Below are 21,777 nucleotides of genomic sequence, written 5' to 3' on the forward strand. Positions count from 1 at the left end.
CTCCTCTCCTGCCAAGGAATTTTAGATTTTAATATTAGTATATAGTCAGATCTGCCCCTGGATGGTGTGGGCTTAGTCCTTTCACACTTACTATTTTAATTTGGGGTTCTTCCCTTACTTTGATAACTTTAACTTTCATAGGAAAATCAGTCGCCTATATGCCTTATGCTGAGGTCAGACGTGCCCTAGAGCAGGAAACACAGATGCACAATACCGCAGCAAGGTCAGCCTCACCATGTAGGCTCTCTCCGAGAGAAGCCAGTAAAGCCGCTCTGCAGCCTGGTATGAGTGCAGCCCGCTCTAGTGTCCCTCCAGGTAAATATCGTTGCTCTGCGCAGTGGCTGCTCGCCATCTTCCTGCAGGTGCGAGACATGGGGGGTGTGATCTCGTGAATGAACTGCATTTCCCAGACACGTCCTTCCTGTTTCAGAATTATTTTCTTGTTTCTCTGCATCCTATCGTCTGTTCTGTTCAGTTGAGATTCACTGGGCCCCCGGGGAATTTTGTTCCCACATGTGTACCGTGACACTGAATGGCTTTCAAGAGTCCATATACTTCGAGAAAATCTTTAGATCCCCTCCCTGACACAAGAAATCCCGGTCTGTGAGAGCCAGAGTCAGTAAATGTCTCTCTTAAGTATGCATGATGTAGAGAGGCGTGCAGCTGGCGGTCGGCCGTGTGTGCGCGTTCTCCCCAGTGGTAACATGAGCTGCCCCTAAAAAGCAGGTCCAGCGAGGGACGGTGAGACAGAGATTATTAAAGACAGTCACTTGCCTGTGCTCAGCAGAGATCGTTTGAAATGAACATCAGCTTGAAAGCTCTGGTTTGACAAGGAGTTGAATATTTCAACCTCACAAATACCATGTGTGACCTGAATATGTATATGGGTTTAATTCAAGTTGAAAGAGAAATTCAAAATAGAAGTGTTCCTCCTCAGCCTCATCTTGCAACTTAAAATTCAATGTGTGATATAAAAATTCAGGAATGACTGAGATAGAGTGTTGCAAACTACGAAACTGACGATTTTAAATCATTTTTTTCCCCTCCCCTTAAAAGTCCTGCAGCCTGCTCCACATCAAGTGATAACGAACCTCCCTGAAACGGTTCGCCTTCCCACAACTCGACCCACCAGGCCACCTCCGCCTCTCATCCCATCATCCAAAACCACAGTGGCTTCAGAGAAACCATCTTTTATCCTGGGAGGCTCCATCTCACAGGTAAAATGCCTTCCCTGCCCAGGAAATTTCTGTTGATTATTGCTTTGGTGAAAGTTCTCCCTTTTTGTCACTAATATGTCAGAAATAAAAATCCATCTGTGTGTGAAAAGATGATGACCAAAAAATACGGCAGTCATCATCTTCCGTGCCGCACACAGGAAGTTTGTGTGAGTTGGGTGCCCAAACTGAGTGCCCGTGGCACACCATCTGGCTTGACTTAGGCACTTCTGTGCTCTGAGGTTCAATTAGCCTAGATCCTAGAGGAGTTTTTTCAAGTACTAGAGTATGTGTTGACTATTGAAAGGCTCTAAATATTAAATTGTGCTTGATTGATAAGCCCCAGTTCATTCTGACTTTGGCCATTATAACTTTCTTTTTTCCCCTCTGGTGCATTGCTATCAACATCCATAACATATATCTAAATACGATCTTATCTTAATGGTTGAGAAGTTTTGACTGATGTGCACGACCAGCGGAAAGCACTCTCCTGTCGGCTGATGAACCATCGCATCACTTCCGAAGGTTCTCTTAGCGCCTTCTGCCTGAAGCAGCCACTGGTTCGCTTCCTGTTGGCACAGATCAGTTTTGCCTTTCATATAAATGATCTCAAACAGTGTGTACTCTTCCGTGTCCGTCCTCTTGAACTTAGCGTAATGGCTGTAGGGATTGATACAGGTTTTGTGTAATCAGTAGTTTTCTTCTTTTTTATTGCTGAATACTGCTGCGCTGTGGCAACACTTGCCCGTTTGTTAACCCGCGTTTTCATTAGTGGAAGCCAGAGCTGTTTCGGGCTTTTGGTTGTAGTGAACAAAGCAGGCACAAACGTTCTCGTACTGGCTCCTTATAGACATTTGTTTTTATTTCTCCTGTGTAATCAACCCCCGGAGAGAGCACTTGTTCGATAATATGTGTGTTTTACTTCATAATTTCCCACAGTGGGTCCACTGCCACCTGAAACGTAAGCCTTCACGTTGCTTCATTTGCTCTTGGCAGTCTTTTTTATTTTCGTCATATTTCATTGTGACATTTAGTTTGCATTTCCCTGGCAGCAAATGAGGTTGAGCACTGTTTTGTATGCTTTTATTGGTCATTTATACATTTGATGGCAAATTGACTGTCATTATCTGTTTTTATTGTTTTTTTTTGGTTATTGATTACAGAAGTTCTTTACGTATTGTGGATGAAAGGTCTCAGTTATATATTAAAATATTTTCTCTTTTCTGTGGCTTGTGTGTTTTGTTACTGGTATGTTTTGATGAACAGAAATTTTAAATTTTGATGAAATGTTTATGTAAATTTTTTCTCATTCTCTAAGAAATCTTTGCTTCATGGTTGTGGGGATATTCTTGTGTTTTCTTCTTAAAGGTTTATAGTTTGGGCTTTTACGTGTAGGTCGGTGGTCACGTGAAATTAAGTTTTGTGTGCAGCCTGAGGTCAGGATCAGCGTTCATTTATCCTTTTGGGTTTGCAGTTCCAGTAACACCAGTTAAAAAGCCTTTTCTTTCTCCATTTGATCAGTTCAGTGCCTTCTTCAAAAATGATTTGGCTCTGTGTTCAGTCTCTCTCTCGACTATCTGTTCTGTTCAGTTGATCTACTTGCCCATAGTTTTGTTAGCACCACAGTTTTGATTATTGTAGCTTTAAGGTAAGTCTTGAAATCATGTGGTAGGAGTCCTGTAAGGGCTTTTACTTTTTTTTTTTTTAATTAAAGATTTTATTTTATTTATTTGACAGAGATCACAAGTAGGCAGAGAGGCAGGCAGAGAGAGAGAGAGAGGAGGAAGCAGGCTCTCCACTGAGTGGAGAGTCCGATGCGGGGCTCGATCCCAGGACCCTGCGATCACGACCTGAGCCGAAGGCAGAGGCTTTAACCCACTGAGCCACCCAGGCGCCCCAAGGGCTTTTACTTTTTAAGATCACTTTGGCTCTTCTATGACTTTGGCGTTTCCGTACAAATGATAAATGTCAGCTTCTAACAAAAATTCTGCTGGGATTATGGTAAAAGATTGCATTAAATCTATAGATTATTTTGGGTTGGAAAGGAAGGTCTTTTTTTTCTTTTAAAGATTTTATTTATTTGTTTGAGAGAGACCATGAGAGGGGAGAAGATCGGGGTTGGGGGGGGGAGCGCCCCCTGCTTCCGGAGCTGGGAGCCCGATTCGGGACTCTGTCTCGAGATCTGGGACCATGACCTGAGCCGAAAGCAGTTGCTTAACCAACTGAGCCACCCAGATGCCCTAGAAATGATCTTAAGAACATTGAGTCTTTTGTAATCCATGAACATGTTTATATTTCCATTAATTTAGGTCTTTATCTCAACAATATTTCATAGTTTTCACTGTAGATGTTTTGTTAGATGTATTTATGTTTATATAAATATTATTTTTTAAAATTTCATTTTCCAGTTCTTACAGGTATATAAAAAAAAGTTGACTCTTTCAATCTTCACTTTATCTCCTGCAGCGTTTACTTATTTGCTTCTTGTTTTGTTTTTGTTTTTTTGGAAAGAAAGTCGATTTCTTAGGATTTTCTATGTGAGCATGTCATCTGCAAATCAAGGTAGTTTTACCTCTTCCTTTCCAGTCCTAGTGCCTTTTCTTTTCCTTGTTTTATTGAACTGGCTAAGATAGAACTTTTAGTACTGTGCTTATTTTCTTTTTAAAGATTTATTTGAGATAAAGATACTTATTTGAGAGAAAGAACAGGGAGGGAGGAGGAAGAGGGAGAGAGCAAATCTTAAGTAGGCTCCCGGCCGAGCAAAGAGCTAGGAGCTGATGTGGGGCTCCATCAGCCCAGCGTGGGGCTTGATCCCACAACTCTGAGATCATGACCTGAGCTGAAATCAAGAGTCAGATGTTTAACCAACTGAGCCACCCAGGTGCCCCATAGTACAATCTTTAAAAGAAGTGGTAAAGAGGATATGCTTTCCCTTATTGCCCATTTTAGGAGGGAGGCATTCAGTATCTTCCTGGTAGGTATTTTAACTCTAGCCTTTTCATAGGTGCCTTCCATCAGATTGAAAAGGCTTCCTTATTTTCTTTTTTTGCTGAGAGTTTTTTTTTTTTTTTTTTTCCTTCCAGTGTTTGTACTTTTTAACTTCAGAATTTCTGCACGGTTCTTTTTTTTATGATTTCTTTTTGTTGATATTCTTTGTATGGGGAAACATCATTTTCATACTTTCATTTAATGCTTTAGACATGATTCCCTGTAGTTTGAACATATTTATGATAACCGATAAATGATATAATGGTCTTTTTCTGGCGAGTCTAAAGCCTAGGGACAATTTTTATTCAGTGCATTTTCCCCCCCATGTGTGGGTCATGCTTTCTTCTTTGTTACAATTTTTGGCTAAAAACTGGACATTCTGCATAAGGTGGCAGCTGAGGCAATCAGATTCTCCTCTCTTGGGAGGGTCTGCTGTTGTTGGTTTTGTTTTGTTGATGCTTGCTTTCTAAAGAACTAACTGTGAAGTCTGTGTTCTGTGACATGTGCGGTCGTTGCTGTCTCTACCTGCTGGCCGGCTAAGGCTTGACAGACTTTGTGGCTGGAATGCTTACATGTCCCAGTCTTTGCCGAGTGGCTCTTTGTGTGTGTTGGGGCACACCTTCAGCCTTCAGCCAGGCTGCTGGCAACTCTGCCTTAGTCTTCACTTCCTACTTTCACAGAGCTTTACGGCCCACCAGAGTTGAGAACTTCAGGCCTTCTCTTGTCTCTCCTAGGCATCTGTACAGCCTCGCATATTCATGTGGCCTTCGATTGCTAGGAACATGCTCAAACCTCCTTTGAACATCTCATTTTTTAGCTTTTCCTTTTAAAGGTTTTTGCTTACCCTGTTGTTGCCTGAGTGTTGCCTCAGGCAGTGACAAAGTTAAATCATTTGACGCTGATTGTTTTTGACAAGCATGCACCTTCTTCCCCACAGGTCCGAAAAGGACAGCCTTGCAAATGGGTCTTCCAGGGAACCATCAGACAAGTCAAATAATGACCGTTATCTGGGATTGATGCTTTTAAGGAGCTCCAAACCCTCTTCTTTCCCCTCTGGTGGCTGCCAGGCTGATGGTTTTCAGCATAATCGAGGACTGTTGATTTTCAGGGCTACCAGTGAGCTTGGTGGGAGCATATGGGAGAGGAGATAGAACAAGTTCAGATGCCACAAAACTCACTCATCTTACGTAGATTTTGTTAGTCTTCTTAAACAAACACACGCAGATTTCCATAAGCCTTCAGTTAATTTCCAAATTGAAAGGTTGATTTTTATCATTTTTGCTGGTTTTCTGGTTGCTTTTATGGAGGAAAGTTTTCAGAAGTCCCTATTCTCCTGTTTTTACTGTCACTGTCCTATAGCAGTTTTTTGAAGAATAAATATTGTTAATAATAGTAGCTTACATTTTGAGTATACTGTTAAGTGCTTTGTTTATGTAATTTGTTACCTAATATTAATTATGTGAAATTTATGGCTATTTCAGAAGACCTCTTGCTCCCTTTAAAAATATTTTTAATCAATCTATTAGGATTTTCTTGCTTTTCCAATACTTGTCCTTAATTTTGGGCAATGGGGTGTAAATTCTTATAAGCAGACACATGAACATATGTTTATTGTTGACCTTGTGAAAAGACAATGTTATTTTAGTCTTCTAAAATTATTTTTAGGGAACACCTGGCACTTATTTGACATCTCATAATCAGACTTCCTACACTCCAGAAGCAGCTAAGCCCTCAGTGGGCTCTATCTCTCTTGGACTGCCGCGGCAGCAAGAATCTGCCAAATCAGGTCAGTGAGTAAATACTCAAAAGGTTCCTGCACTTGTGGCATCACGGGCGGTAACTCAACACTTGATCTCTTCTTTTTCTCTCGCTTTGGTCCATAGCTACTGTGCCCTACATCAAGCAGGAAGAATTTTCTCCCCGAAGCCAAAACTCGCAGCCTGAAGGTCTCTTGGTCAGGGCACAACACGAAGGAGTGGTCAGAGGTAAACTACGCTGTTTGGCAGAAATATTAAACTTTTGTTCCCAATAAATGTATTAAAAGTCATTAATACGTTTTAATGTTGTGTTTTTAAATTAGAGCCTTTACATTCTAAATTTTTCCTTCTGTATAAAAATAATTCAGGATTTTGAAATTCCATGTTTTAGCAATCCTTTTTAATAATTGTAATATTTTGAAAGTGCCTTTCAGTAAAACAGATATTCTTCTTATACTGCTGTTTCCTTCTCTTACCCCTCTTCAAGTTGGGGGTGAGTTTTGTTTGTTTGTGGTGGTAGAAGCTGTAACTTACTCATCATTTTACTTTCATTCAGGTACCACGGGAGCCATTCAAGAAGGAAGTATAACTCGGGGAACGCCAACCAGCAAAATTTCCATGGAAGGCATCCCGTCCCTGCGGGGCTCCATCACTCAGGTTAGTTGTGATCATTCCTGATGCACTGGACAGTAGCTGATGATGTCAGGTCTCAAGAGCTCCAGCGGTTCCAGCAGTATGGCTCTGTGGTTAAGTTGCTCCTTGTCTGGATTGCAGAATTGGGTCTCAGTGGTAATAAACCCAGATCCGTAAATTGTCTGCAGAAGGACATTAATGTGATCATTTTGACCACCAGCTGTATTATCTGTTCTGTGGGTCATTTGAAAAGGTCAGTGTTTTGCAAATTGGCAGAAGAAAACATTGATGCAGCTCTGTCTTCCTGGCAAGGCTTTTTTTTTTTTTTTTTTTTTTTAAGATTTTATTTATTTATTTGACAGAGCATGACAGGGAACACAAGCAGGGGGAGTGGGAGAGGGAGAAGCAGGCTCCCTGCTAAGCAGGGGACCTGATGCCGGGCTCCATCCCAGGACCCCAAGATCATGACCTGAGCCAAAGCAGATGCTTAACGACTGAGCCATCCAGGCGTGCACGTGCGCGCACACACACATGCACACACCCTCCCCCCATCCCCCCCCCACACCCTCCCCCCATACCCCGCAAAAGCTTTTACCATGTGTGCAGCTCAAATAGAAATGGGAAAAAAAAATCATTAAAAATTATTGCTCGCTTTTGCCTCTTGAGAAAAAGAAGGTCTGCAGTCCCAGCATGTAAGCCACCTGGCTAGGGTCTCATGCTAAACTCGAAGATACGGGTGGCATTGATAGAAGCACCGAAAGTCAGATCTCTTCTTCCAGTTTCAAGCTCAATAAATTGCCAGTTTTGATTAAGAAAAGTTCCTTCTTGTCCTCCGTTTGATGTTGATTTCAGTTGGAAGTGTAACAGTCCTTAGCTTCCTTATTACTGTAGATCTGGTAAAGAAAATTCTCTTTTGGGAAATCATTGTAAACAGAATCCTGTGGATTTTGCATGTTGAACCTTGTTCCCTAGGCCAGTGGCTAAAGTTGTGGCTCCCGGGCCAGCACCATTAGGCCTGTAAATGGTCAGGCCCCAGCCCAGACTTCCTGAGTCTCATCTGTGGGGGGGCAGGCCCAGCAGGCTGTGTTTCCCACCCTCTAGTGGGTCTGCTGTGGGCCCATCTGAGAACTGTGCCCTGGGGCCTTGCTGGTCAAGTGTCGTCTGTATCCCAGGGATCAGCATTGCTTGGGAGCTTGTTAGGTTAATGCAGAAATTTTAGTTCCCACTTCCAACCTATGAATCAGGGTCTCTGTTTTAACAACACCTGGTTTACGGGAGTGTATGGCCTAGTGACCTAGAGAGTTACATGTGAACTCTGCACATCTCTCCTTCTACATTTCACCAAAGTATACATCCTGAAACTAGTTTTCAAAATGAGCAAACACTTTAATATTAGAGGCAGAAGGGGAAAAAATGCCTTACGTGTATTCCCTTTTCTCATTCGTTTTCACTCTAGTAACCAGGCTGTGGGCAGGAAGACAGAATGAAGTGGATGAAGGGAGGCTAGGCTTCTCTCTGTTCATTTCCAGCCCAGTCCATCCACACACCAAGTGAGCCCTTCTGCAGGGGGTGTTAAGGATTTCCGGATATTTACTGCCGAGCCCACTGAATGGCTGGACAAGTAAAATGTTCTGTTCTTGTCATTCTTCCTGCACTGAGTGTGTGGTTTCAGATTGTCCTCACGAGGGTTTTGGAGATGCCAGATGTGAATGGGCTGTGTCTGGGCCCACCACTCCCATCCCAACCCAAGCAGCTCACTTGTACAAAGTCCTTACCCAGTAGGTTCCATGAATGATTTCTGCGGAAGGAAGGGTTTACTGCTTAACGGAGGGGTCAGAGAGAACTGTGCCTGTAGGTGACTCAGAAGAGGACTGATCAGTGGTGGCGAACATTCTGACCATGTGATCTAAACTGAATCCATAGCACAGGATGGGGTCATCTTGAGTTTTGTCGTTCATACTTCCCCCTCCCCCTCCCCCACTGGTGACCAGAGGTCAAACCCAGTAGACAGTTTGGGAACTGCAAGTTCTTTTTTCCTCTTATCACCATGTGAGAGGAGGTTGCGGTATTCTAAATTTAAAACTTAATTTATTGTCTTATTTTCATTAGACGTTTTGAAAAAACATATTACACTTAAATGATTTCTCGGCCTTTTAAGACAAGATTTTTTTTTCTTTTCTTTTCTTTTCTTTTTTTTTTTTTTTTTCCCCTGAGAGCTAAGAGGCTTGACTTCAAAGTGGGGAAGAAAGTTCGTTTGACTCCTATACCTGTCCACATTTTAAGTTTTGTGGGGCAGGGCTCAAGGACAAAGTTACAGTATTTCTTTATGTTTATAGAAACTTAATGTCTGGGTTCTCTTGTGTCTTTGTCCTTTCTTCTTTGAAGATGGGTGGATCCGACTCTCAGTGTGGTAGGTTAAGTTTTCTGAGCATCTCGTGTCTCTAAACCTGAATGTTTGTGTTTGATTTATGGCAGGGTACCCCAGCACTGTCACAGGCCGGCATACCAACTGAGGCGTTGGTGAAGGGATCCATTTCTAGAATGCCCATTGAGGAGAGCAGTCCTGAGAAAGGCAGAGAGGAGGCCGCATCAAAAGGTCATGTTATTTATGAAGGCAAAAGTGGACACATCTTATCCTACGACAGTAAGTTTGATGTCTGTACTCGGAACCCAGTACTGTATTAGGGATTGGAAACATGGGCTCTGGCTCCCCACATACTTGTTTGGGGGGAGTTCATTCTCCCTTCTTGTGGAAGTTTTTGTGAAAATTTAACTGAGATGGTCAGTGAAAATGATAAACAGTGCAGAGCCTGTAGTACATGGTTCTGTGAGTGATAGCTAATATCAACCATGGCCAGTGGATTTAGCCTAAGAAAAGAATCTTTAACTCCAATAGAATCACTTTTCTTTTTTTTTTCTTTATTTTTAAGATTTTATTTATTATTTGTGAGAGAGAGGGCGCGCAAGAGAGCAAGCACAAGTCTGGGAGAGGCAGAGGCAGGAAGAGAAGCAGGCTCCCCTCTGAGCCCGATGCAGAGCTCAATCCCAGGACCCTGGGATCATGACCTGAGCCAAAGGCAGATGCTTAACCACTGACCCACCCAGGCCTCCCCAAGAATTAGGAAGTAGATAATAATCTAATAGTCCTGGAAAGAGTATTGAATGTAAATTCTTTTTTTTTTTTTTTAAAGATTCTATTTATTTATTTATTTGGCAGAGACACAGCAAGAGAGGGAACACAAGCAGGGGGAGGGGGAGAGGGGGACTGGGAGAGGGCGAAGCAGGGAGCCCAATGTGGGGCTCAATCCCAGGACCCTGGGATCATGCCCTGAGCCGAAGGCAGACGCTTAACGACTGAGCCACCCAGGCATGCCGAATTTAAATTCTTAATTTAAATTATTTTAATGTCTGTGTGTGAGCATTTTCTTTAGATGTATTCTTAGGTTATATTTTCTCACTGATGTTACAAGAATGACTCAGTTATGGTTTAAAAAAAAAAAAAAGCCAAGTGAGGGACTGGATATGAGTTCCTGTTTGCAACTGTTTTTGTGATCTGCGGAGTCATTAGTCATGGTTTATCTTTCTCTTTGAATACAAAGATGTAAGGTATGTGAGCACAGAGTGCCTGATGCAAAACACATGGTAACTTCTTATTTCCTTCCTCCTTTCTTGTTTTAACATTTCTGGCATATGCTGATTTACATCTTGCTTCTGGAGGAAGAAAGTAACATACATTGCAGAAGCCAGAAATGTAGATGTCATCCTCGACACTTTGTTCTCTTTCCACATCCAGTCAGTCACTAAGCTGTTCCTGTTCTCTTTTCTGAGTTCTCTGCCATCCATCCATTTCTCTATACTCCCCACTGCCCCCGTCATCCTTCATCTGGATAACTGGGCAGCTCCCCCTGGTCTCCCCACCTTTGGTCATAACCCGTATTCAGAACTGTCTCTTGTCACTTCCTGCTTGACTCTTCATTGCTTTAAGATCAGTGTAAGCCCCTTACCTTGGCTCGATCCCCCTCCGTGATCTGCTCCCTGCTCCTCTCCCCAAGTGTTCCCTTCCCACTTTTCCCTCGGCCCCCGGCACTGCCTTCCCGTGCAGTCTGCCTTCAGCGCCACTCTCCTCGCTGACCAGGCACTGAGCCCAAGTCCTTTCAATGTCCCACACTTTGTCTCACCTTGGCGTCTGTGTGCCTGTACTCCCTCTTCCTCTCTTACCTCTGACTTAAGCATCTCGGTTCTCCGTTTACACATTACTTCTTGTAGCAGCCTTATCGGGGCCTTTTAATTGTTAGGTTCCCTTTCTAGCGTTCTCATAGCACATCGTACCTCTCTTTTCATAGTACTATGCTGTACATCAGTTTCCTAGTACTTTATTGGTATCCATCGTGACTGGTAAGTTTCATGAAGGAAGGGACTTAATTTGTTAACCTTATCTGCAAGCCTAGCTTACTTATGCCTGGCACTCAGTTACATTTTAATTAATGAAAAAAACTCCATAAATACCGTCTATACAGTACTATGTTGTAGGTTGGCTGGCTTTTATATTGTTTTTTATAAGATAAGACTATGAAACTAAGATAACTGATTTATTGTAGAGGAGGCTTTGGGTTTTGTCTGAGTAATTCTTATTTCTATGTTCTGCAGATATTAAGAATGCCCGAGAAGGCACAAGGAGTCCAAGAACAGCTCACGAAATCAGTTTAAAAAGAAGCTATGAATCAGTGGAAGGAAATATAAAGCAAGGGTTGTCAATGAGGGAGTCTCCTGTGTCAGCCCCATTGGAGGGTAAAGTGTTTCCAGTGCTTTATTTAGATACATTTAATTTTGTACAGCAAATTTGCTTGGTTGGGTTAGGTTGTATTCAATCTCTGTTACGAAATTTATATTCATATTACTATTATAAATTTGTATTCATATTACTATATAAATGAAACCTGTATCAATATATCATTATATTAATAATATGTAATATGATGAAATATGTTAAAACACTGTAGTAATATGAGCTTATTAATATGTTTAAATTTATATTCGTATCTGCCTATAAAGCAAGTACATGACAGTGGCAGGAAGTAAAAATTAAACATTATTGGTCATATCATAGGTAACTAGTAGAATGCTCATGTAATTTGTAGACTATTCTGCTAGGGTTAAGTGAGTTGAAAAATGTAAAAGTCAGTCTGAGAACTTTGCTTTTGTTGTGAGGCAGCTAAAGCGGTGTAACAGAACAAAGACCTGTATTTGAACTCTGGCCGCACTGTTTGCTGGTGAAGTTCACTGGGCGAGTGTAAATGCAGGGACCATAGTTATGATATGAGGACTCGAGACAGGTGTCCCAACTTGTGCTGTCCACGCGATAAGCAATCACTACATCATATCTGTAGTTTTATTTTGTTAATGACTCACTTTCTTTAAGTCTTAACCTGCTTCAACTGTTTAATGTCAATCTAAGTGAAATACTAAACACAAGATAAGGGTTCTTCAATCTCAGAAGTCCTGTGTAATTTTCTAAGAGCTGGATTTTCTCCAGTAAAAAAAAAAAAAAAAAAAAAATCCCACTTCCCCTTACCTTTACCTTAGGGTAATCGCGTATGACTTGCATATTTTCATTTACGTATTTTACCTGTTTTTGAGGTACCCATCCTTTGTGTTTTCCCTTTCTCAGAGGTCAGTTTCAGAGCCAGACAGTGATTCTCAACCCCTCTGTGTGTCCTATTACCTTGAGAAAGAAGCATTGGATTTTAGATGTAGTTTTGAAAGTGTTTTTCCTTATTGATTTATAATAGATGTCTTCTGTGGCTATTTTCTCTTCAGGAAAATGTTTAAAAAGGAACAATTATGTCATATTGGGTACTTCCAACTTTTATTTTTTCCATGATATCCTTCTGAATAGTTCACAAATTTAAGATGATATTTCTTTCTCCGTAGAGCTTTTATCAAAAAGTACGTACTCTAAGGTCAGTATAAAGTACATTGAATTGACATTGACATTGTGTTTAATATTTGAATTGCTTTCTTGTCTTGAAAGGGCTGATATGCCGAGCATTACCCAGGGGTAGCCCTCATTCCGACCTCAAAGAAAGGACTGTGCTGTCTGGTTCCATAATGCAGGGTAAACTTTTTGCTTGTTTTGGCTTTTTTTCATGACTGCCTCATTGTAGAGTAGTTTGACATTAATTTGCAGTGTATGAAACCTGCTTTTCAAGTATTTTCCCTTTTGAAATATTAGATACTTAAATCTTGATTTTAACTCTTCTGTTTCTGAGCTGTATAATTTGAAGATGATGGTTGCCTAATCCTTTGAATATAGAGACTATCTTCATTATGTAAGAACCATTCTCTGATTGTGGTGAACAGTGTATCAAATCTTGAACCACCCAAAAAAAATGATGACTTATGAATATTTATTTAAGGATGTGTTGTAAGCAGAAAATAATTAAAAACTACAAGATGACAAGGTATTAATTTTTTTAAATAGAAGAAAAACATGTATCTGCATTTAATGTTTTAACAAATTTTTTTAAAAGATTTTTTTTATTTATTTGACACAGAGAAAGAGATCACAAGTAGGCAGAGAGAGTGGGGGAGGCAGACTTCCTGCTGAGCAGAGAGCCCAATGCAGGGCTCGATCCCAGGACCTTGAGATCATGACCTGAGTGGAAGGCAGAGTCTTAACCCACTGAGCCACCCAGGCGCCCCTCTTTTAACAATTTTCCCAGTGTATAGCTCAGTCACATTGTTATGCAACCATTGGCATTATTTTAATAAGCATGTTTCTTGAATTCTTTCTTGAAGGCACACCAAGAGCGACAACGGACAGCTTCGAAGACGGTCTTAAATATCCCAAACAGATTAAAAGGGAGAGTCCTCCCATACGAGCATTCGAAGGTGCCATTACCAAAGGAAAACCATATGACGGCATTACCACCATCAAAGAAATGGGGCGTTCCATTCATGAGATTCCACGGCAAGATATTTTAACTCAGGAAAGCCGAAAAACTCCAGAAGTGGTCCAGAGCACAAGGCCAATAATCGAGGGTTCCATCTCCCAGGTAACTGTGTCAGACTGCTTTTCATCAGCCGTTCCCCCTCAGACTGTGATATTCATGGACCATTTTAGAAAAAGCATGACTTGGGGCGCCTGGGTGGCTCAGCGGGTTGAAGCCTCTGCCTTCGGCCCAGGTCATGATCCCAGGACCCTGGGATCGAGCCCCGCATCGGGCTCTCTGCTCAGTGCAGAGCCTGCTTCTCTCTCTCTCTCTCTCTCTGCCTGCCTCTCTGCTACTTGTGTTCTCTGTCAAATAAATAAAATAAAATCTTTAAAAAAAAAAAAAAGAAAAAGCATGACTTAATAATTATAAGTAGTTCTTATGATGTCAGAGCTTTTGGAAGTGAATGTGAAGGTTGTATGTATGATTCATGACTCGTTTTCTTGCGTCCGTATTGTGGAATGTGTATTGTGAGAAAGTGCGCAGCTCTGGATTTGTGAGCGTGTGGCTGAGACATCCAGGCAGAGAGTAGAGATTACTGAAGCAAATTATCACTGCCGTGGGCTGAGCTGACCGGAGATGGCAGGCTCTGCAGATGCTTCGAGCTCCTGATCATGTTTGTTTCTTTTCTTCTAGGGTACACCGATAAAGTTTGACAGCAACTCAGGGCAATCTGCCATCAAACACAATGTCAAATCCTTAATCACCGGGCCCAACAAACTCCCCCGGGGAATGCCCCCCCTGGAAATCGTGCCGGAGAACATAAAGGTGGTAGAGCGCGGAAAATACGAGGACGTGAAAGCAGGCGAGCCGGTGCGTTCCCGACACACGTCGGTGGTGAGCTCTGGCCCCTCCGTCCTCCGGTCAGCGCTTCATGAGGCTCCCAAAGCACAGCTGAGCCCAGGACTTTACGAGGACAGCAGCGCCCGGCGGACCCCCGTGAGTTACCAGAACACGATGTCCAGAGGCTCGCCTATGATGAGCAGAACGTCTGATGGTACGGTAACTCTTCTGTCGTCCTTTGCTCATTCTCATTGCACTTTCCCAGCTCAAAAAGCCAGTGTCAGAAAAGTCAGTGTCAGATTGTTTGCTTTGGTTGGCCACGAGGTCTGGAGGGCCTGCTGCCACACGGAAAGCAGGGATGACTGTAGGTAAAATACCCGCTGTTTTAACAAGTGCCAATGGTGCTGGCATCCAGAAATGCTCTAGAGTAAGTGCATGCTGAGAGTGCCCTTCCAGCTAAACCTACTAGCTGTTCTGGAAGCCGGCGTTGACTCTTGTATGGCCTCAATCTGCTGTGGTGGTTGGAAGCGCAGGCCGTGGAGCAAGACTTCCTGACTCGCATTAAGGTTCTTCTGCTGCAGGACCTTGGACGAATTACTTCACTGTCCTAGGCCCTAAAATGGGAACAGTATTAAGGCTTACCTCACTGGACCATTGGGATGGTTACATGACGTCAGGTGTTTGAAGGACTCAGAGGGTGTGGGTGGCGCCTGGCACTGTAATGTGAGCTGTCATTGCTGCCGTTGCTGTTGTCAGTGTCACGCCCTGCGGCCCCAGCCTTCCGCTGCTGCAGGTCTGGGAGTCAGGGGAGAGGCGTTGAGTTTTACCATGTCGTACCCAAAGCTGCCCGTGGCCCTTGACAGCGTCCCCACTCCTCCTGTCCAGCGCTACAGGAGTCCGTACTGATTACAGGCTCACGGCAGGGTCCTGGCTGGACGCCATGACTGCAGGCAGGGGTACAAGCAAAGCGAAGTGCCGGCCAGGAGGTGGGATGGTGAACGCAGAGGCCCGGACTCAGGTTCTGAAGGAAAATTGCCCTGCTGAGAGAGAAGGCCCCCCGTGTTTGAGCACCCTGGGGCTTGGAAGGGGGTGTTGTAGACCCGCATGATTGCTTGGTTTTGTCCAGCAGATGTGTGTAATCGTGGCCAAGCTGATGTCACCCGAATATCAATAATGAGGTGCTGGTGGTGACTGCACAGCCCTGAGTTCATTAATGCCCCTGAGCTGTACCCTTTAAAATGGTAATGCTTCTGTTCTGTGTGTTACTGCAGTTGTTACGGCCGTGGAGGAGGATGGCCAGTACGTGTGGAGATATGCTGTTCTCTGGGGGGTGATCTGATAACTTCTGAACCACATTGTTTAAAAAGAGGCTGAGGTAGGGAGGTGGTTGATACTGGTGAGCTCACAAGAAAGGCTTTACGGAAGTCCTGGGCAAGGAAACCCAGCATCACATGGTGACTGGCAAGCAGCAGGGAGGGGGCAGCACAGGCAAAGAGAGGGAACTGTGACTTGGTATGTGGGGGTCAGGAAGAATTTGGAATGTTAAGTCCTACAGAAAACAAAATCTTTTATAACGGGATTTAAAGAGGAGTGTTGAACTTCATTTTTAATCTTAGTGTTAAGTGATAAGATGTTGGAATTGTGATCGCAAGGTGGTAATCTTTAAGTCTCAGAAGTTTCTGCTAGTTCTTCCCAGTCACGTGTTTTACAAGATTGAATGTTAAACGTTTGGTGTATAAATACAGTCTGTACTTGGTTGGGGGAGAAGTGGATGAATACAGTGGACCCTTGACCAACACTTGTTAGAACTCAAGTGGAACTTAAACCCACTTAAGGTGGGTTTTTGTTGTTGCTATATATATATTTTTAAAGATTTTATTTATTTATTTGACAGAGACAGATCACAGGTAGGCAGAGAGACAGTCAGAGAGAGAGAGAGAGAGAGAGAGAAGCAGGCTCCCCACTGAGCAAAGAGCCTGATGCGGGACTCGATCCCAGGACCCTGAGATCATGACCTGAGCCGAAGGCAGCGGCTTAACCCACTGAGCCACCCAGGCGCCCCTGTTGTTGCTATATTTTATAAATATAGTACAGAGCTATAGATGTATTTTTCTCTTACAGTTTTTCTTTTTCTTTCCTTTTTTTTAAAAAGATTTATTTATTTTTAGAGCACACATGAGCAGGGGAAGGGACAGAGCAGGGGAGAGAGAGAGAGAGAAGCAGATTCCCCACTGAGCATGGAGCCCAGTGCTGAGTTCAATCTCCCAACTCTGAGATCATGACCTGATCTAAAATCAAAAGTTGGATGCTCAACCTGCTGAGCCACCCAGGCACCCCTCTCTTACAGTTTTTGTAACATCTTCTTTCCTTTAGCTTACTTTATTACAAGCATAGAGGATATAATATATGTAACATACAAAACAGGTGCTAATTGACTGTTTCTGTTCTTGGGAAGTCTTCTGGGTCAATAGTAGGCTGTTTCAGGCGAGTCAAAGATTACACGTGTGGTTTTTGACCATGTGGAGGGGTAAACGCCTCTAACCCCTGTGCTGTTCAAGGGTCAGCTGTAAAATCTTCCTTCCCAAGTTTCTTAAGTTGTGGCTTTGGCTTTTTTTCCCCCAGTTACGATTTCCTCTAGCAAGTCTACCAATCATGAAAGAAAATCGACCCTGACCCCCACCCAGAGGGAAAGTATACCAGCGAAGTCTCCGGTACCTGGTGTAGACCCCGTCGTCAGCCACAGTCCGTTTGATCCCCACCACAGGGGCAGCGCCACAGGCGAGGTTTATCGGAGCCATCTGCCCACACACTTGGATCCCGCCATGCCGTTTCACAGGGCTCTGGATCCTGGTAAGCATAGGGTGGGGTTATGATTATGGCAAAGAAAGAATGTTCCTGTGTGACCTTCCAGACTGTTTATTAAAGTGTAACATGCAGACTGTTACATATATCATTAGTGTGCAGCCCACTGAACTCACACACACTATACACCCTCATGCTACCAGTTCAAAATTAAGAAACAGAATATTACTAGCACCCATTAGAGAACTGAGGAAAAAAATAAGTATGGCATTCGGTTAAGCTGATTGCAAAAGTGGGTCAGTGTGGAGAATTATTTTTAAATAATACAGACATACTTTAAAGATTAAATTTACCATGTAGATATTAATTTCCCAGTGTTCTGATGTATGGTCAGGGTCTACTGATGAAATCTCTCCTTGTCTTTGTTACATAAGTGATACATTTCCTTTCAGGTTTCCTTTTTTTAAGTGAAGCTAGAATTTTTTTTTTTATGATTTTATTTATTTATTTGACAGAGATAGCAAGAGAGGAAAGACAAGCAGGGGGATAGGAGAGGGAGAAGCAGGCTCCCCACCGAGCAGGAGCCAGATGTGGGACTTGATCCCAGGACCCTGGGTTCATGACCTAGCAGAAAGCAGACCCTTAATGACTGAGCCACCAAGGCGCCCTGTGAAGCTAGACTTTAAAGCCACTTCAAAGTAGTTTAAATACAGAATCCTTGCAGGTTTTTTTCCCTGTCTTTTCACAACCGCTTCATCATACCTGAGTGAGCTACATATATTGTCTTTCCAAAGCAGTCGATTTAGTTTCCAGAGAAACCATTCTTTTCTTTCTTTTCTCAACAACCTCCAGATTACTTCATTAAGTTACGTAATCACGGTAGCAGGTAGAGCTGGAAGGAACTTCTGGGTATACACACCCCTCTGACTGTAGATAGATGTGCTTGTTGGAGGTGCAGGAGTCTGTAGGTTTTCTCAAGAGCAGTCTGCTGGGCGCGGGGTGGCGGGTTCTCCAAAGAGAAAGGAGCCCCTTCTACACGTCACTGGCCGACTTGACCCAGCCGTGTGCCAGCTGCCCCGTTCTCCCGTCTTCGTCCCTGTTCCTCTCACCCGCTGAGCCCTCCTCAGATGGCGTGTTTTCTGCTCGTACCTCTTCCCCATCCCAACCTGCTTGTTTGTTACATTCTCCAACTTGAAATTGGGACACAGAACACCGTGTTTTACCTTGGTCCTCAGGGAGGAGGTTTTCATTAGCAGTATGCCGAGATTTCAAAGAGTTGTTCAGTTTATAGAAACGAGGACCTGTGGAAAACCTTTCGTCTGTTGGAGGTTATATCAATGGCATCAAATTGTCTGTTGCTTGCGCACATTAGGTGTCAGAGGGGTCTGCACATAGTTCTTCAGGGACTTTCTCCCAAAACTGAGGCAGAAGTTCCCACAGAGTCCACTGACAGACTTACCCTGCTGGGAGTTCTGGATGAAGAAAGGAAAAGCAAACATTCTAGAAAACTTGTTTTTCTAGGGGAATGAATATATATATATTCACTCGAGTTTGAATGTGTGATTTTAACGTAGTGCTTATGCTATTCCTTCATTTTATAGCAGTTTTATTGTTATTTTTGAGCTTGAGGTGAATTTTAATGTTTTGAGCAGAGAGACTTCTTTTTAACAGACATACCTACCCCTTCTTAGCAGCTCATGTCATGCTCTAACCCAGCTTGTCAAATTATGGCCAGGGGGCCAAATCCTGCAGCTGCCTATTTGTGTGAATAAAGTTTTATTAGAACACAGGCACACGTTTGTGAGTGTTTTGTCTGTGGCAGCTTTCATGCTACTGTGGCAGAGTTGAGTAGGCGAAGTGACCATATCGTCCACAAAGCGTAAGATATTTACTATCTGGCCTTTTACAGAATAAGTTTGCTAATCTTTGCATTAATTAAATGCTTAGAGACTAATCATTTTCAGCCCCCAGGAAAGCCATTATTTGTCACAAAGTATGTTCACATGTATTTCCATTTGGTTGTGTTGAATGATCAGTACTGCACAAATAATGTGATCTTCTTTTTTGTTTGTTTGGTTTTTTGGTTTTTATTTTAAAGATTTTATTTATTTATTTGACAGACAGAGATCACAAGTAGGCAGAGAGGCAGGCAGAGAGAGGAAGGGAAGCAGGTTCCCCGCTGAGCAGACAGCCCGATGTGGGGCTCGATCCCAGGACCCTGGGATCATGACCTGAGCCGAAGGCAGAAGCTTAACCCACTGAGCCACCGAGGCGCCCCACTAATGTGATTTTCAAATGCAGCTCTTAGAGATGTAGGTGAAATGATAATTAAGTTATGTGGTAAAGACCGAAAGTGCAGCTGCTTGAGAAGTTCCTTAGCTTCTTTCCTACCGGTGAAAACGTTCACATTCGTCCTGTATCTGGTTTCTCTCCCCTTTGCTGTTATGTCTGATGTTAGAGCACGTCTACTCATACCTGATGTGTCAGGATCTAACATGAGTTGCCCTCACTCTCTGTAACCCCCACCCATGCTAAAAGCTGTACCTGCATATTAGCCTGGCAGCAGGGGCCCCAGCTCTTTCTGCGGGCGATACTTAGCGAATGACTTTGTCCTGGACCGAACTAAATGCGTTTCTCTCGTTCTCTCCACCAGCAGCTGCTGCTTACCTGTTTCAGAGACAGCTCTCCCCAACCCCAGCTTACCCCAGTCAGTACCAGCTTTATGCAATGGAGAACACCAGACAGACAATCCTCAACGACTACATTACCTCACAGCAGATGCAAGTGAACCTGCGCCCGGATGTGGCCAGAGGCCTCTCCCCACGGGAGCAGCAGTTGGGCCTCCCGTACCCAGCAACAAGGGGTGCGTTTTTTGTGCTTGGGCTTCTTAGATGGTGTTAGGTCTGCTGAGTATCCGTGAGTACTTGCTGAGTGAATGATGGAACGAAAGGAAAGGCAGCCCTGTCCTTGCCTCTGTAGCTGTTAGCCCCCGGAGGCAAAGCAGTACCTCAAGGCAGGGCATTTTGGTGAGCACTGACATAACCAAACTGTCTGCAGTTTGCTGTCTCTCTCAGTAACCTGTCTTGCTTTTTGTTAACTCGTAGGGTGTACAGGGTTTCATAGCCTTACAAAATTATGATCATCTTAGCCATTTGTATTTACACCATACACAGAGTATCACTGGGTTGTAGAGAGAAACGATTTTAAAAAGCCATGTACAGTTCTGTGTCTTGAGACAGACTGACATTTAACATCTTTTATTGTGTTTGTCTCCTGAGCAGGAATCATTGACCTGACCAACATGCCTCCAGCGATTTTAGTGCCTCATCCAGGGGGAACAAGCACTCCTCCCATGGACAGAATCACTTATATTCCTGGAACGCAGATTACCTTCCCGCCCAGGCCATACAACTCCGCGTCTATGTCTCCAGGTAACAGATTGGGGCACTTTTCCCCATTTGGTCTGTTGAGGTTTCTTGTTGTTTTTTTGTTTTGTTTTTTTAAAGACTTTTTATTTATTTATTTGACAGAGATCACAAGTAGGCATAGAGGCAGGCAGAGAGAGAGAGAGGAGGAAGCAGGCTCCCTGCTGAGCAGAAAGCCCGATGCGGGACTCGATCCCAGGACCCCGAGATCATGACCTGAGCTGAAGGCAGCGGCTTAACCCACTGAGCCACCCAGGCGCCCCTTGTTTTTTGTTTTTAAGATTTATTTATTTTAGAGCGAGCAAGAGAGAGTGCACAGGGGAAAGAGCAAAGGGAGAGAGAGAACCTCCAGCACACTTGGCTTGAGGTTGGAGCCTGAAATAGGGCTCGAGCCCACTGCCCTGAGATCACGACCCGAGCAGAAATCAGGAGCGGCCGACTGAGCTACCCAGGTGCCCCTGCTCTGCTGTTTTCCACATAAGGTTTCGTGTAGTTCTCACATGCCATCCCTCACCGGATACACCAGAAATATCCCAAAAGCTTGTGTTATGTGTCAGTCGACAATCCAAGACTCTTTAACAAATGGTCTCCGTCTTAGGTTTGAAGCATTTTGAAACGTCTCTAGACACTAAAAATCTAACAGCTGTTTGTACCTGACAGGTCAGTGTTCTTGTCTTTAAGTTGAAGACTTCTGTGTTTTACAGGACACTCGACGCACCTCGCAGCGGCAGCGAGTGCTGAGCGGGAGCGGGAACGGGAGCGGGAACGGGAGAAGGAGCGGGAGCGGATCGCTGCGGCTGCGTCCTCGGACCTCTACCTTCGGTCAGGTGAGCAGCGTGCCGTTGCTCATTCTGCAGACACCCCTTGGTCATCAGTGGGACTGGGCGTCCGGCCTCCTGTTGCAGGGCAGGGCAGCGAGCTGATCCTAGAGGCAGGAATCGGGAGACGGAAAGTAATCTCACACCTTAAGTGACGTACAAGTGAAAGTGCAGCACATGAATTTTGAACAGGAAACTGAGGTTTTCCTGAGGAAGGCGGCGTTTTGATTTGGCCCCGGCAGTTGGTTACAATTGGGGCTGAAGATACCAGGCGCAGAGCTCAGTAAAGCTAAAAGCAGGCCGAGCAGGGGGTCCCAGCCACAGACACCCGATGTATTGTGGGGCTAGAGTCTGAGGAAGATGCC

The 21,777-nt window shown here is 43.8% G+C and overlaps 1 protein-coding gene across 50 annotated transcripts in view; it reads left to right on the forward strand.

Moving 5' to 3' along the window:
- The window catches only part of NCOR1 (nuclear receptor corepressor 1), a 154,052-nt gene that overhangs the window by 112,267 nt on the left and 20,008 nt on the right, over window positions 1-21,777 (forward strand). For 16 of the 50 annotated variants that reach the window (XM_082705704.1, XM_082705663.1, XM_082705668.1 and 13 more), the window contains 14 exons: window positions 142-315; window positions 1,057-1,217; window positions 5,868-5,988; window positions 6,086-6,187; window positions 6,516-6,616; window positions 9,068-9,236; window positions 11,240-11,380; window positions 12,624-12,707; window positions 13,391-13,647; window positions 14,221-14,581; window positions 16,990-17,217; window positions 19,823-20,032; window positions 20,451-20,600; window positions 21,299-21,421. In XM_082705704.1, the coding sequence (XP_082561830.1) occupies window positions 142-315; window positions 1,057-1,217; window positions 5,868-5,988; window positions 6,086-6,187; window positions 6,516-6,616; window positions 9,068-9,236; window positions 11,240-11,380; window positions 12,624-12,707; window positions 13,391-13,647; window positions 14,221-14,581; window positions 16,990-17,217; window positions 19,823-20,032; window positions 20,451-20,600; window positions 21,299-21,421 (2,382 nt within the window). The remainder of the gene's footprint in view (window positions 1-141; window positions 316-1,056; window positions 1,218-5,867; window positions 5,989-6,085; window positions 6,188-6,515; window positions 6,617-9,067; window positions 9,237-11,239; window positions 11,381-12,623; window positions 12,708-13,390; window positions 13,648-14,220; window positions 14,582-16,989; window positions 17,218-19,822; window positions 20,033-20,450; window positions 20,601-21,298; window positions 21,422-21,777) is intronic. The other 34 variants (XM_082705683.1, XM_082705669.1, XM_082705675.1 and 31 more) reach the window with 3 other exon arrangements.

Source organism: Mustela nivalis (assembly GCF_964662115.1).
Source record: "Mustela nivalis genome assembly, chromosome: 17".
Taxonomy (NCBI): Eukaryota; Metazoa; Chordata; class Mammalia; order Carnivora; family Mustelidae; genus Mustela; species Mustela nivalis.